The sequence below is a fragment of the Coloeus monedula genome, assembly GCF_965178545.1.
Source record: "Coloeus monedula genome assembly, chromosome: 1".
NCBI classification, from domain to species: domain Eukaryota; kingdom Metazoa; phylum Chordata; class Aves; order Passeriformes; family Corvidae; genus Coloeus; species Coloeus monedula.
Genome location: NC_138781.1, coordinates 151,856,642 through 151,873,183, shown reverse-complemented (window position 1 = coordinate 151,873,183; position 16,542 = coordinate 151,856,642). Strand labels below are relative to the sequence as shown.

The window sequence follows — 16,542 nt, the reverse complement described above, 5'->3', positions numbered from 1 at the left end:
GTTGATCCATTGAGATTTGTATAATTCAAAATTAGTATTTTCTTTAAACTGCTGTATAATAACTGTAATCACACCTCAGACAAGTCTCAAAAATAACAACTGTGTATTTATGGCGTTTAGCAGGGAGCAATCTTGCTATGTTCCTGCTAAATACAAGCTTTCTGCCTCCTTTAGGGTGCCAATTATAGCAAATAATATAGTAAGGGGATATTAAAAATGTACTAGATATATATCCAGGTTTAAAATAAGCTGTTTTCAGAAGGCTAAAATCCTCATATTTACAAACAATAAAATCAAACTTAAGACCAAAGATAGAGTAATTCCACGTCAGAGATCCGTTTTGCAATGTGGGAGCATGGTAAATCAGCTCCCAAAAGTGGATTTTAAAAGGCTGTCTTTGTTTCACACCAAGGATGTCTCTGAAAAATACTCAACATTGTGGAAAAACAGCAAGATAAATGATACTATTAATCACCAAAGTCAGCTGCATCAGCACTACCATCAGCATCTCTCTTGGGAATGGAAATACCCCATGTGCAGACATAGCCCTGTGGGAAATTTATTGCCATGTTGGAATATCCTGTAGCCACTGCTCTGCTCAGTCCTGCCTCAAGGGAATGACTATAAATCATTAGGGGATCACAGGAGGCAGGAACAGGAAGGGCCTAACAGATCATTACATCCACATGCCTCGGTGGTTTCTCAATTAATTACTTGATTTGCACGGAGTGGGAACAGAGCCCACGTGATCTGTAGGCAATCCGCAGTGCCGTGCAGGGACCACCCTTTAAGGGCCACTGTCTCCTAACAGTTGCCAAATCTAAGATAGATAGACATGTCCTAGTTAGAACTGAAGATGCAAATGCTCATTAAAATTTGAAAATTACTGTATACAATTCATAATTCTCATAACAAAGTTAAAAGTCACCAGCATCACCCCTCCCTCATTCACAGGAGTATTTTCAGGCTCTCCAGTCTGCTTTAAGCACAAGTATTCCTTCTATAAATTCAGGTAATATGTCTCATGGATTGTTTTGCTTCTATCAGACTAATTTGTAAACACATAAAAATTACCCTAACTCAAAACCTTGTGCATAAGCTGTTTGAATAACATCATTGCATTTTTGAAAAATAACAGTACAAAATAGTTAATTTAAGAACTCATTTTCTTATCTCCCCTAGCTTACAGCTGGCTGCAGGAAGTTCCATCTCAAACCTAATTATGTATGTTCACACAACTGAGCAGAGTTGTTATTTAAATACCAACCTAAGTAACCCAAGACTGCAGGATGAAATAGGAGCATTTTCAGCAGGAGCAGTCTTAAAATAATAGATGTTCTCCCATTGTTAAAGGCACAGATCATACCTGACACTCGCTACAGATGGTTCCACACTCAGTGTCATCACAGCACATGAACTTCTTCAGGGGAAAAAAATGCTCCAAATGTAACAACTTGGACTTTCCCAGTCGGTTCAGGCTGTCAATTTTTCCATCACCATTTCTCAGATCACAGAAACTACGTGGAAATCACAACAGACCAGCAGGAGCATGCTCTGCTCCATGCAATAGATGTACAGAAGTAGACGGAAGTATTCATCCAGTTAAAGACAAAAATCACACATTCAGTTAAACACACTACAGCCTGGTGATGAGATGACTTGGAGACTTTTGCCTTCTACCAGAAAGGCTTTTACAAATAGGCAAAACTTGCTGAAGCAACAACAAATCAACAAGAATTCAGGTAGAAGACACTGTGCAGTTCACCTCCCTCCTGCTAGAGTAGTGGCCTGCAGGCACTACAGAGCACTTAATTCCCCTTTTTCACAGGCTAATGGGCTATCTAGTGAGTGTTAGAAACACAAAGTAGTACTGTTTGTAGGGGCAATAATGTGGGAAAAGCCCACTGGAGCCTCAAGCTTTTGAGAGAAATCACAGGGCTGAATTGGGCTGCTTGATGAATAATTCAGTACAAGGCAAAGAACAAGAAGAACCTCGACCCTCCCCTCTTGCTGAGTCTCTCCCAAGATTAGCCTTACACGGGGAAGGGTCTTTTTTTGCATCTCCTTGGTGGTTGCAGTCTGCTCTATGACAAGGCATGAAAAGAAGTAATTCTTGAAAATTACTTTTGTTATTCAAGTTTCAAAGGTCTAGACATTTTATGATGATTACTGCTGATGAACTTCTTCAAAAGCCCAGACAGGGAACAGAAGGAAAACAAAATCTCCCCCATCATCTTCAAAGTTATTTGAGAGTGGCCTCAGAATGACATTAACCAGCTCCCTTTGCATTCCTGGATTTGTATGTCGAGCTTGGTCCCCGACCTGATCCTCCTCTCTAAGGCTAAATCTTCCTTGCTGCAGCCTTCCCCCTCGTTTGAAGATCCTGAAGGCTGGACTTGCCAGGAAAGACTGAGGTGAAGAAGGCACCTGGTCCTTTTCCAGCTCCTTTGTCATCAGGTCTCCTGCCCCATTCAGCAGCAGACCCATGTTTCCCTTACCCTTCCTTTTGCTACCCATGTACTTGTAGAAAGGCTTCTTGTTGAGATCTTTCTGTTGTTTTATGGTCCTACAACACCTCTACCCACTCTGTTGGGAAGAAAAATGAGTAAAACAGGCAAAACATCTACTTTCCACCAGGCTGAAAATAAGTCTGCTCATCTGGGTTTCTTCACAACACACTGGGGCTGCAAACACCACAGATTTTGAATGGAGCAGCATCCTGACTGCAAATGGGAGGAAGCAAAGTGCTGGGCACTTTGTTCTGAGCGCTGCAAACTGGCTATGTGGGAAATGAGGCAGTCAGTGCATTACCTGTCAGTGAAATGTAGGCCTTAATAGTGCTTCAGTTAACTCAGGCTCTGGATTGGACATAACATCAACTTCATGATTTCACAGAGCCTTCTGGCAAGGTTTGCAAATATAAGTATTTTTCTGATCTTTCGATGAAAAGATTTGTATTTTTCACATGTATAGATATGCTTACATGCACACACATACGTATTTACTCACGGCAGTGCCCTTTAAATAGTGACATTTTCTCACACTCACCATCTGGCTACCACAGAACAGCCACAGCAATTTTTTATCCTCATGTAGAAACATTTCCACAATGTACAAAATTCAGTAAATGCTAGCGTTTCTGTGATGCCCAACTCTAAAACAAGTAATCTTCTATAGCACATATTAATATAACATACAATCATAGAGTGTTTGGAAGCAATGTTTTTGAAAATTTTCTGGAACCTCTGATGACGAAGCCCAGATAACAATCTGACCTAAATAACCAGGCTGTAACCTTTATTGTTGAAATGAGGCAGAACATAAGAAGGACAGAGGGTGTCCAGTTGCATTTTTAATGTGCTGCTCCACCCACTGGTGTCAGAGCCCCAAAGTGTCCAGGAAACTGGTGCTAATTTGACTCCCAGCTAGATGTGCTTTTTGTAATTCAGTGACTTCTGATTGCTATCATTCCCCAGGACAACCACTCTAATCCAGAATCCTGCATCCTTGTGGGAGGCTCAGCTTGCTGGGGTTGCTTAACCAGATCTCTGCAAACCAGAGACACCCTAGTTGGTCTGCCTTTGGAAAGATAACCTGGAAAAGGGTGTGATAGATCAGGGTTGTTACTAAAGATGAGCACCTCACTTGCTGGAGCTACTGTTCTGGTCAGACTTTAGAGTTGAAAGCAAACGACAGAAAGGCCTAATTTCCTGATTCTCTTATATGCTGCTTAGGTCACTATTTTCCTAGATTTAAGCAAGCAAGAAAAATGTAAAAGGAAAATATGAAAATTACTACCAAGTTTGAATCTGGGAGGAAGAAAGCTTTAGTGAAATTGTTTTCCACATCCCATGGGAAAAGCAGTTTGCAAAGGAATTGAATTGCCCAACCTGCATGCCAGGCCTACCCCACCAGCTCCTCAAAGTGTTTCACACAAAAATTATTTCTGCTTACCTACGAAGACAGGAGTTTTCCTTCTATTACATTAAAATGATCATTTAAAAAGTACAAATTCTACTAAAAAGTAGACTGAACTTGATCATGACTGGTGGTTACAGATATGATGATAAAACAGACCATAGTAAATTCTGAACTCAATACTGAAAATCTTTGCAAATATCAAGTGTCCTGCATGCTCAGTTACATATGGTTTAAGGAAAGACAGATACAAACAGATTAAGTATTTGTTCAGATCAAACAGAAAATCAAGGGCAGAGATGGAAGTGATTTCTTAATTTCAGTATAACTGCAGGGTTAAATTGAGTTTTCTAATAACCAGTCCACCCTCTTCCTTTCTGTTACACATAGCATTTCACTGCTATGCCATGTATTTCTGGAAAGGACACGCCAGGGCAGCCTGTAGCTGTTGAGGATTTGCATATATTTTTAGGGGGATACCAACACAAAGCCCTGAAAGACAGCAGTTAAGTTTCATTTACTAAGAGGGTCCACTCACTTTTCAAAAACCACGTGCGAGTACAGTAAGATTCATTGTATCTGGAAAGTGATATGACATCCACGCTTATAAATAAATTTCTTCATCAATCCTGCCAACTATTTCGTCTCACTGATCTCATGTGGTGGTGAGTATGAGAAATTAGGTCAGCATCATGGAGATGACAGTTCTTTCATTTAAATTATACACAGTTAACGAAAATGAGTAAACACCTAAATGAGTAACCTCATGGGGAACACAAACATTTCATTATGGTGTGGTCTTTCAGCAATATGTACAAAATAGAGGAGGGGGGATTTTTACTGCAGTTTTTTGGGGGGTTGGGCTTTTTGTTTGCTTTTTTTTGCTTAATACATAAATACACTTACCACTTTCTGGCCTGAGAGGTAAACTAACAGGTGGACACAGGTTAGGAATGGTGTTCTTCAAGTCAGCTAAAAGCAGAAAAAAAAATACCCATATCTGAAAACAATTATACTTAAAAGTTTAAAATGCAGTTGACACTCAGTATTTCCAGCATTACTTCTGGGATCTGGGTGTTGCATCTTCTCCACACCAAGAGCAAGGATGCAAGGGCTGCTTTGCTATCTAAACCTTTTGAACTCATACAGGGAACCAGACTTCCCTAAATTTCTGTATTTGTAAACACACCTACAAGCACTTTTTGACATGCAGTTATGAGCAACTGATGTCAGTAGTTCTGTGGTTTTTTTCAAACCCTTCTTTGTATTTGTGGTTCTGCATTAGGAGAGACATGAGATTCTCTGCTTCCAGCAAACTGGAATTTCTCAAAAACACAAATTAGAAAAAAGGCCTTTTTCAGCACAACACTTTCCAAATTAAAGTTCAAATAAGAATTCATCATATACAGAACTTCATTTCCATACACAAAATTTCTCATTTGCTAATACTTCCCATAAATATTTTGTAATCACAAATAATAAAAATGAAGTTTCCCCTATGCCTTCATATTTTGTAAAACACTTTGGCTAGTCAAATCAGTTATACATTTTCCACTAAGACATAATAAATGACAATCCCTACAGAAGCTGAAGACGGATCTGATTTTCTGTTAATTTCTTCCACTTTGTATTTCCCATGCATGTAACCAATAGATGTTTCTAAGAACTCTGAGGTTTTCCCGTTCACAGCAGTGAAGAACTGTGGCTATCCATAGATAGCTCTTTCAAATGCTACTCTCTGCTCCTTGTTGACTGAGCTGCAGCTCTGACTATTCAAAATCAAACTGCTCATGAGCAGTGCTGTGCAGCAAACAGCTCACACATCAACTTAGCCTGTTATGAAACATGGAGACAGAAATACCTTCCACAAACAAGACTGTGGAATAAAACCAAAGACCCTGCTTCATGCTAACATCCCACTGCCTACAGTGAATCACTCCTTTAGATTTCACTCATTTTCCTTTTTTAGCCTCTGAACCTTTTTGTTCCTTTTCCTGGTTCCCAGACCTTCAACTCACCAGCAAAACCGATACAAATTTTTGTCTGTAAATATCTCCATTTGCATAAACATCTGTGCCTTGCTGTATGTTACGGTGGAAACACATCTGTAGCTCCCTTGATGCATAAGGAAATGTCACTGTCTTTCCTAACACTCCCTACTTTGCATATACCCCAGACTCCTCTTCATCATCCTTCTGTCCATCACGTGAGAAACAGCCTTTATTTTTTGTTGGTTCTTTGCCAACAAGGGGAAAACAATTCCAAGCAAGGGAAGTGTATCTACACCTCTGCTGTCTCCTCTTTGCTCCACCTTTCTTCTATTCTTCACTCTTACCCCTGTCAGCCTCTCAATTCCCCCTGACATCAGGATGCTGCCATTGCTTTATCAGGGCTCTTGTTCCCTTCCTCTCAGTGCTAGACCCTCAGCCCACCCCTTCACAGCTTCCATAGTAAGTCCATGCTGTCTCTGCCCTTTATCAAGGGCTGTCCCACGAGAGGAGGACATGGATGGTTCTGTGGGCATAGGGCTAGTGCAGGACTTGAAAAGCTCAACATTGAGTTCATATTTCAGATAGAGTGTGAAAGAAGGTTTTCTTTATCAACACTGTAAACCACAATATAATGCCACAATATCTGATCAATCTCTACACAGCTTTAACTGGATTATGTTTCTATCACATTCCCTGGACAACATATATCCATGCTTTGTGCCCCCCTCTCCTCTCAGCTATCAGCCCTTCTTTATTCTACAAGAACTAAGGGAGTGTAAAAGCAGGAAAAAGTACTCCTTATTCAGATTTTTTTCCCTGGTTCTGTCAACATCCCCAGACCTGCCCCCATGGGGCCTCTCCACTCTGGAGCTGGGTCTGTGTGACCAAGTAACAAGCTGTCCTCCCAAAAAGGGGGAAAAGGACAGGCAGGTAATTGTTTTTGTTATTTTTTCAGTTATGCAAAATCAAAGCCTAACAAAGTAGAACTAGATCTGCCCAAAAGGAGCGTGACAAATGGCAAATCCATCTAAAGTTTTCAACAAAGAAATGAACCTTTTGTTTCTCCACAGAAAACAAAATCCACCTTGACTAGGAGGGGTTTTGATCCCTCCTGCAGAAATAACCCAACCTCTCATAACTGCTCTTCTGTTTAAACACATGATGGCTTCTTACTGCTTGAAAAATACAGGGCTACTTTGAAATTTGGTGTTGGTCATTTCTTTACCAAAACAGCCAAAAGTGAATTTTAAATTCTATAGCAAGCCCAAACCTTTTGAGGTTATGCATCCACACAGATGACAAAACCATAAGCCCAGGAGTAAGAAACAAAGAATGTTTTCCTGACCAGGACTGTCCAGTGAGGCAAAATATATTTGAATTCCAACATTGGCCACAAGTCCCCCACACAATCTAAGAAAATAAATTATACATCTTTGAGGTATTGCTATTCCTTTTCTATTAAAATGGATATTAAATTGCACCTTTCTTTCCTTTGCACATACTTGTTTGCCTTTTCTATTTGTGGTCCTTGCAAATGGGTCCTACAGTTGGAAGCTGGAATTTTTATACACTGAAGCTAAATAATAAACTTAAATGTGCAGAAATTTGTTAGAAAGGTCATGTGTCCTGCATCACTTACCAGGCTTTTGATACCAGCCAAATGGGTGTATTTTGACTTCAGCATCTGGTGAACTGCAATTTGAAATGTGCCAAGCACTTCTTCTTTCCTCAGCACACGTCTGGATTCCAAGGCTGTTCAGAGTCACGCACACGATCTTTCCACCTGCCAAGGACATTCATGGTTATAGAAATAAGGAGGGAAACTTTCCTTTTCTAGATAGTATTGTGAGGAAAGACAACACAGAATGATTCCACTGAGTGTTAAATGAAATTCAATTGACTTAGAAATCAAAGGATGGAAATACCTAAAATCTGCCAAGTTATTGAAACTAGTTTTGAAAAATGCCAATGAATTCAGTGTGAGGAAAGGTGGGTTACCAGCATTATAATCCATTATGATCCAAGGTCACAGAGGATTTCCACTGAGCAAAGATCAAGACTCTGAGCAAGCAGCCCTTCCAGGTTAATGCAATTAAAAATCTGCGTGTATGTTGAAACATGTCCCCTACTTATATGAAGGTAAGAATTCTTTCAAAGTTGAGTGTAAATAATTTTGTTCCAGAAAAATAATAGAGGGTTTGAAACACAGTTTTACTGAAGATTTTAGCTCATGTTAAAATCACTACTGAAAGTTCTCTTGACTATATGAGTGCCAAGACTGGATGTCTTAAATGTCACAGATATTAAATATTAATCAGATAAACTAAAAATGTGTCCATTTTGCATGTTGGGTGCCTTAAAATTTGTCATTTTTTTCAAACTATTCAAAGAAACCCCATGTCATATTCAGTTAAGACTTCATATTTCATATGATCATAAGGAGGTATGAAAACTTTCAACTATTTTTTATTTGCACATTAATTCTTATCTAAACTACACTGGATTAATTTTCTAAGGTACTCATTTTTTTGACCAAGTGAAAATTTTGTCTGCTCAACAAAAAAAGGAATTAAAAATATGCATTTCTGAAGTGTTTCAAATTCCAAAATGAATTATAAAAACAGCACATCCTAATGACCTCAGGGAGAGTTGATCAGCACATGACTCTTCCAAAAACAAAGTTACACATTTCAATGGCCTAAATCTAAATTTGGAATAAAATACTAAAATCTATTTAACTGACTTTGACCTGGGTGGTATCCAATTTTAACACCAGCTGAAGACTTTCTTCCTCAAATAGAAGATTAAAATTTGGGAGCAGAGAAGGTCAGACAACCAAGAAAGCCAAAAGGCTAAACTTCCCCTGAGTATCCACAGACATTATGTGCTTGCATGCACCTAATTTCAGTAATATTTAGATTTCAGAGTCCTTTAGGCTTTGAAAAATGAAACAACATAAAAGGGGGAAAAATCACTAAAAGAAGTCAAGCACCACTTTTGAAGAGAAGTTGATGAATGAGAAATAACTGGAGTTTTATCAGTTTGAATTTTATGCTGTTGGAACTGCAGCCTCTTAAGAACTCATTCTCATGAAGTTTTCGTAATAATTTCTGAAATGTGGAATGTGCCATTGGGCTGAACTCCTAGAAATGGTTATGGTTGCTCAAAAAGGTGCTAAATAGAGGTGCATGAGATCTGAAAGGGCCTTTAAAGTGCTCTTCAGAGCAAAAGAATGGTAAAATTTGGATAACGAAGAAAGACTTAAAGTTATTTTAAAAATAAAAATGGGAAAAATACCTGACAGCTGGGAGTCATTAAAAAAGCCAAATCCTGTGCAACAAGGGTCAGCATCACACCAACGCTCACACTCAAAAAACCTAGGAAAGGAAAAACATTACCCTTAGCATGATTAGACATTTGGAATTTAGTGGCACTATACACTGAGAGCCTGTAGAGATGCCTTCCACAATAAGGCTGAAGAAGCAGTATGGTACTTCATACACACTTCCATACATTTTCCATATGTAGATGAAATTATGCTTGATCAGAGTATATCTACCAGAATACATCCAATAATTTAGATTATTATTTTGATATCTGCCCTAAAAATATCAGCCTAAATTGATTTGGTGTATCCTTACTAAGAGATCTAACTGACCAGCTAGTAATTTGTAGCATTATGAGTAATAATTTTCATGTCTATAATTAATAATTCTATAGTAACTCAATTATAAATACCCTTTAACCCATATGCTTTTTTCTCTTCACTAAACTCCCAAATAATGCAATTCTTGGATCAATACTTCTGATCACCTTTATCTGCATAACAAGGCCTTGGAATTTTACACATGGTTAAAATTCCAGGGAAAACAAATGAAAACAGTCATGTCCTACCCATCTGAAACAGCTTTTCTGCTCATGTCAGTCTTATTCCTCACTGAGATTTCTGTTACTTTCTGGAATGGTACACGTGTGTAGAAGCTCTTCACAGAACTTTTAAGAGTGACTGGAAGGAAAAAACAAAATTGGAAAAATCAGTTTAACTTTGTTGTATACAAATACTGGTCAAGTAATCAAATAGTAGGGGTCCAGTCCATATTTCTATGCTGGGCTCTGGTCAATTAAAAGAGAGTTCTATCACAGCAAAATTTTGATTGTTAAGCCTGAAGATGAATAAAAATTCCCCAAGTGAAGGATCTGAAAGCTGAGCAAGGTACATTGCCAAGGCAAGACTTCCAGCCAAGCCTTTTGTTTGTGAGATCTGTATTGATGCTAGTTCTTCCACAAGGCCTTAAACTGGGGTACAGTTCCAGATTGGAAGACTCCAGTGTGCTCACACATTATTCAACCCATGCTGCCCTTTGGGCTCCCCAAAATGACATGATTGAATACTGTAGTTCAGTGGACCTTCACATTTGTCACAGTAAAATTACATGTTCCTGTACAGTGATAACAGGCTTGTTTGTCCAGCTTCCTTACAACTGCCCTATGAGAAAAACACTGAACTTCCCAAGTATTCAAAGAGCAAAGCTTAAAATCCACGTCTATAGCTCTGCATTTCCTAAAAAATAATTTTAAAAATTTAAAAATTATAATTAGTGCTTTCAATTTTTTGCATTATTTAGCTACCATAGAAATTTTAATTGTGACATTCCAATGACACTCCTATTTCACCCATATTATAAAAAGGGCTATAAACTGGTATACAAATTTGAGATCCACTCGGACCCTCTGATTTGGGAATAGCTGAGTTGAAGAGAGTGAAATTCGTGGTTAATATCTTTCCATTCTGAACTGAAAATTAAAAACCACACCCTGGACAGCCTGACCTGCCCTTGCACCATCACATTGCAGGACTCATTCATTCATGTAGACTTTTTATCTCAGAATCAAGAGCCAAAACACTGACTTGCATTACCAGGGTGAGAGCAAACATTATACACACAAATAGCAAAACTTGCCTATTTTATGGTACAGTGTCTGTGGTTGCCAGGGCAGCACAGTTGCACAGTTTCCTGGTATTTGGTTGATGCTGCTGTCACAAATCTGTGCCTCTGGATAGAGGGTACACACAAAGTATTTGTCTGTGGCATTTTGCAGATCTGCCATTCGACAAAACTCTTCCTCTTGGGCACAACCTAGGAAGCAAAGTCATGAACAGTTACACACACGAGGCTTCCTTTCCCTCTCTGCTCCTTTTCATGTCTTCAGAGCATTTAAAGCTATCCACCAGCAACAACTAAAAGTGAGATTTTCAATATTATCCTACTCATTGTGCAAATTAATTAATTTAATTAATTACAAGTGCAAGAGAAAGAGGGACACATTCTGGCTCTAGTGGCACTGAGGAGCAGGTTTACCTGGAGAGCACAGTGGAGGAGTTACAGCACATCTAAATGGGAAGATAAATTCCCCAGCAGTGACAAGCATTACTCCAATGTATTGGTCTCTCTTTAATATTTTAATTTATAAAGATCTCTTTCTTTTTTAGTAAATCTGATATACAAATTGTATAATCATAAAAGAACTCTGCATCAGTCATGGTCTCCAACAAATAAAAAGGACAATAATGTCTACAATGTCTTAGGAAGGTTTTACAAAAAATATTTCTGGAGCATTCAAGCACCACACACAAAATTAAACATAACTTTCCTAGAATCAACTGTTCAAGACATTTGCTTGTAGCAATTTGGTCTGAAGTTTGCCCCAGGGTAATAGAGCACCTTCAGAACAGAACCAAAGCTGTCAAACCCATTTCTCAATTACCATGGCAATGGCTCCTGTAATGTATGTCAATGCTTAAATTTAAACAGAAATAGCTCTACTGACCTCTTACAGTGATGTTTGTGCACTGTTTAGTACTCTTAGTTCTGACTTCCTGGTAGAGCTAGAAAACCTCCATTTACTGCATTAAAATATACTTTACCATTAACCCCAAATATCTGCATTTTATCTTCTTTTACCACTGTGCCATGTCCCTGTTTGGAGGGGTATATTTCAAGAACAGCAGAGCATTGCCCAAGCTGCACCTTTGACTTCTCTTGCCCATGACAGGGGAACCCTGATGGTGAATTATGGGCATGCCATGGCAGGCAAAGACTGTAAGGAAGAAACAGGTGGCCCCATTGGCAATTTCCATGAAAACTTTAGGTTTTCTACATAAAATCTCAAAGTCCAAAGTTTCTACTCATCATTATTATAACACCTATTAAAAGCTTTTAGTTAATTATTATTCCCTACAGAATAGCAGTCTCTAAGATGTCTTACGTGTCAGACACCAAAGCAGAGCTTTCTCAGCTGAGTACTTCTGCCTGAAGACCCAATACTGCTGGTAAGGGAGAGAACTGTTCTGGTCACTTCGTATCTGGCTGTTGTCCATTAGGTAGAAAAGATCCTTTGTGGAATCTGAGATACAAACAAACAAACAAAGAATCCCACCAAAAAAATTAACTATGATCTGGAATGAATTAAATTTATTTATGTATAAAATTCTGCCTTTCACAGTAAAACAGCTGCAATCATTTTGTAGGGCTAGAATACACCAAAGGCTGCTTTTAATAACAGAATTGTCCACCCACAGTGACTCTCCTGTAGGCCATGCCTCCTCACCAAGCTGCACTTCCAGCTGCACAAAACAGCACTTCCAGACTATTTCCAACATCCAAAATCTAGATGAAAATCCCAGCTCCTAGAAATTAGAGGGTTCTTTCTACTCTGTCGTGCAACACAATATCCCAACAGTGAAGCATGATGATTCAGAGGATGTTTGCAATTCCTTAATCGATCTAGGTTTGTTAATCCAAAATGTAGCAGTTTCATTACATTCCCTTGAGCAGCTTTTACACCTCTCAGTGTTAGAAGTTTTCTTGACAAGCTTAATACCTATTTCAGTCATTTAACCTCATTTCCCCTAACTTATGCTCCCACAGACCACATTAAATAACTCCTTTCTGTCACCTGCCTGTGACCTTTAGACGTGTGAAATTATTTTTACCTCCTCAGCTCCCTCTGAAACAATCAATCACAGCTATTTCGTTCAGTTTCCAAATTTATCCCCTTTCTATAAGGGTCCAGTATTAAAAGAGATGGACGCTCTTCACTGATCTCTTACAAATTTCTTCATAAACACTTTTATTATTTATCAAATGCCATCAGCAGGTCTCATCCCCAGTTCCAACATTGTGAGATACTGTGTTGCTTAATCTTACATGCAGTGAAACAACCAGACAATAATGAAAACAAGGGGAAGTAAAGACATGATGATGATTGCTGTTGAAGTGCTGAAGCACCTACTGACAAGCTGGAAATGCACTGTAGCTTTGAAGTTTCTGTCAGAAACTAGAAAAGATATGTTACCCTGTGTTTCACAAATTATTATCAAGTCCTAATAGCTCTATAGACATTTTCCCAGATGTATTCACAACTTCCTAAAAAAGGTAACCTATAATTCCCGTTACCTCTCAAGTCATACCTTCAACCTTCCGTTTCTCTTAAACAGCTGGTGTCAAGACGAAGACTTAGGGATGGAGGTAAAAATTGCATTCCTTGCATAACTGCAGGTTTTAATGATATCATCAGCCCCAGCAAGGTAAATGAAGAACCCTGAGGGTTGCACTCATGCCTTAGCAGGTAAAAGCAAGAGAATTTCACCAACCGTATTAAGTGAATTTTTTTCCCTCTCTTTTTAAGTCTATTTAAAAATACCCCTAATTGTATAGGAGCTCTGCTAGGTATTTTTAGGTTTTTTAATTACTTTACTTTCCTTTCAAATTTCATAAGCAAAATCAGCAATTCACTTCCTTTAGAATTTTGCACATATTAAATCATGTCCTCAGACATTCATCAAGACTCCTCAGCAAAGATTGCAGTTCATTAAAGATGAAACAAGGTGCTCTCAGCAAACTCCACTGCTCACTTTCTCTTAGGATTATGGCGCTGAAGGCCCAAATGAACTCCAGTAACTTCCTACAAATTATTTTGGACGTATGCATGACTGAGTATAACCAAGAGCAAGCCCTGGAATAACAAAGGAGCAAAGAGAAGTTCACAGGTTCCTCACTGTCACCATGCATGGAAGAAACTCTTGTGATTGCAGTTTCATCCTGGGTTTCTCTAAGTATCATATTTACAGCCATACTGTCAGTAGCAGTAAAGATGCCCAGGTACCCAGGCCAAGGATTTCATTCCTGGGTTTATGTAAAATTTTTTCTCAGCCAACTAATATTTCCTGTGTCTCTCCAGTTCAGTAAGTTTGAAAGAACCAGTTTCACAGAACATTTTAACACTTTCATTTCCAGCCTGGCCTGGGAAGGTAAAAATCATAAAGCCAGGCCTACATTTTGAACATCTTTCTCAAAACCTGTATCAGACTTCCTTCTTAAGAGAAATCCTCTGGACTTTGTAATACCTATATAATTATGAACATATGGAGCAATATATTATATTTTCTGGTTAAATTCTGCACCCCTTCTCTGCTCTCTTCTGCTGCCTTCTCTGTCTGCTATTGCTCTGATACCTGATAACACAAGGTCGTTTTCTGTCTTCAAAGCAGCAGCCTCACACGCAGAGGTTTTCATTCTCGTGACCATATCGGAGTCTGGAATGAAACAGGAACCAAAGAGCAGAGTAATTCCCTTTATCTTTCTTTCACAAGACAAGATAATTCCTAGTTCCCAAAATTTAACAAATATATAAAGTGCACCACTTAGGAAAACTCCTTTGGTAGTTCTAGCAAATGTTGAATCAAGAATGAATAAAACCATGTCTGTATACCTCTGGGGAAAACCTAAACCAAAATGCATTGTTTGGATGACAAAAGTAAATGCCACATCCTCAATCACTCTGCATTCAGCATCAGTGCTCTGGAGGCTGTGTGCACTTATAAAGCATTATTACAAACCATTTGTGCAGGTTCTGCCATGTACATGGTAGGATTCATAAAGAAAAAAAAATGCAGTTATTGTGCTAATTAACATAACCCATGTAATTATGCTTGAAGTGCCAAATTACTATGGTACTTGGACACAGTACTGATGGGACAAAGGCAGGTGTCTGTATGATATCAAGGGTATTAAAAGTAATAAACCATGTTCTCAGACACAAGAATTTACTCAAATTTCATTAAACTGACAGTAGAAGAATTACTCCAGATTATACATCCCTGCCAAAATTGACCTCATGAGTTGTGTCTTAATTTGGACAGAATAAAATGAAGTGATAATGACACTTCCATTATAGAATAGACATCTGCCACTTCCTACAGTTCATCATAAGCTTTTGTAAGAAATTCTGTGAGATAACTTACCTCTCCACAGGTAAACTTCCTGAAAGGTAGTGAAATTTCTTTCTGCCTCTTCCACCAACTGAGAAGCTATTAAAGAAAAAAATTTTGTTAGAATAGCTGTTTAAATTAAACAGATATTTTTAAATGCTCAGAAATGGCATAGAAAACGTATCACTAGACTATGCATCACCTTAATTACAATATAAAAGTCTAAGGAAGAAGGTCCCAGGTGTCATGGGGCTAGTCTGGGTCCAGGGTGTGAAACTTTACTGAATTTCTCATCATTGTTTTTACCATGCAGAGCTGAGCATCTCCCTTTTTATCTTTGCTCCAGATTTCACCATTCTTTCAGAATATTGGCTTGGATCTGCCTGAATTAAATGCTGGAAGTACTACAGAGTGACATACTGAACACAGTCCCGACTTCCATTAATGTTCACGTGGCAAAATGTGAGAGGTCCATCTATCTAACAAAGCATCCAGTCAGAGAATTCTTATTCTCTTGTGATATGGATTAACTTGAAAAAAGCACTGGAGTACACGAGCAGGCTGGTGAATAAGGCAGAGTCTATACAACAATTAAAGAGAACTAATGTAAACTGAGGTAATTCATTGACATACTTCCACTGAACACTTGTCCTCCCAGGGTGAAGGAAAATCTCTCCTCCTTCTCGTCATAGCTCATGCTGTTACACATCCCACCCATGGCTGAGGTTGGTGTTGGATTCCAGCCTTTGGCACTGCAGATCAGCACATCTGGGGAGCTCAGCAAACTGCACAGAATGGCACCTAGGGGCAGGCAAAGACACAGCTGCATCATTCCACTAATGCTCTGTACCTACACAGAGCTTTTCATCCAAGACCCCCAATGATTTCTTTAAGTGCCAACTGAACCTGAACCTGTGACACTGAGAGAGATACCATTCTCTACCAAAAAAAAAAAATCCAAATAAGCAAATCAGAGCCATATGCTCAAACTGGAGTGCTAAGGTTAGCTACTCACACCCAAACTAAACATTTGTAGGCTGTTTTTCAGAGATTTCAAGCACATACTATTATCACCTAATAAAATAATAGTATTATCTGATAATACCCAACAATGTTCTCAGCACTTTATAGCACCACAGAGACACATCCAATCCTTTGATGGTCTTACAGTCTCAGGTTCTGAACCAAAAAAAGCACATACATATTTTTACTGCAATGATTTCCTGAACTGGTGCCTGATTTCAGTCATCCCAGCCCTGAGTCTCCTCCAGCACTGTGATGTGAGTCGGGGGACCAGCAAGTTTAAGGCCACATGTTCTGGTATCTGTTCCCATAACTTCTAATACTCAGCTCTTGCTTTGC

At 38.8% G+C, this 16,542-nt stretch overlaps 1 protein-coding gene across 1 annotated transcript in view; it reads right to left on the bottom strand.

The window, feature by feature from the left end:
- The window catches only part of TG (thyroglobulin), a gene marked incomplete at both ends in the record, with an annotated part of 148,988 nt that overhangs the window by 84,230 nt on the left and 48,216 nt on the right, over nucleotides 1-16,542 (bottom strand). The window contains 9 exons of the mRNA XM_082288942.1: nucleotides 4,825-4,890; nucleotides 7,549-7,692; nucleotides 9,207-9,286; nucleotides 9,804-9,915; nucleotides 10,871-11,047; nucleotides 12,177-12,314; nucleotides 14,425-14,505; nucleotides 15,214-15,279; nucleotides 15,814-15,981. Coding sequence (XP_082145068.1) covers nucleotides 4,825-4,890; nucleotides 7,549-7,692; nucleotides 9,207-9,286; nucleotides 9,804-9,915; nucleotides 10,871-11,047; nucleotides 12,177-12,314; nucleotides 14,425-14,505; nucleotides 15,214-15,279; nucleotides 15,814-15,981 — 1,032 coding nt within the window. The remainder of the gene's footprint in view (nucleotides 1-4,824; nucleotides 4,891-7,548; nucleotides 7,693-9,206; nucleotides 9,287-9,803; nucleotides 9,916-10,870; nucleotides 11,048-12,176; nucleotides 12,315-14,424; nucleotides 14,506-15,213; nucleotides 15,280-15,813; nucleotides 15,982-16,542) is intronic.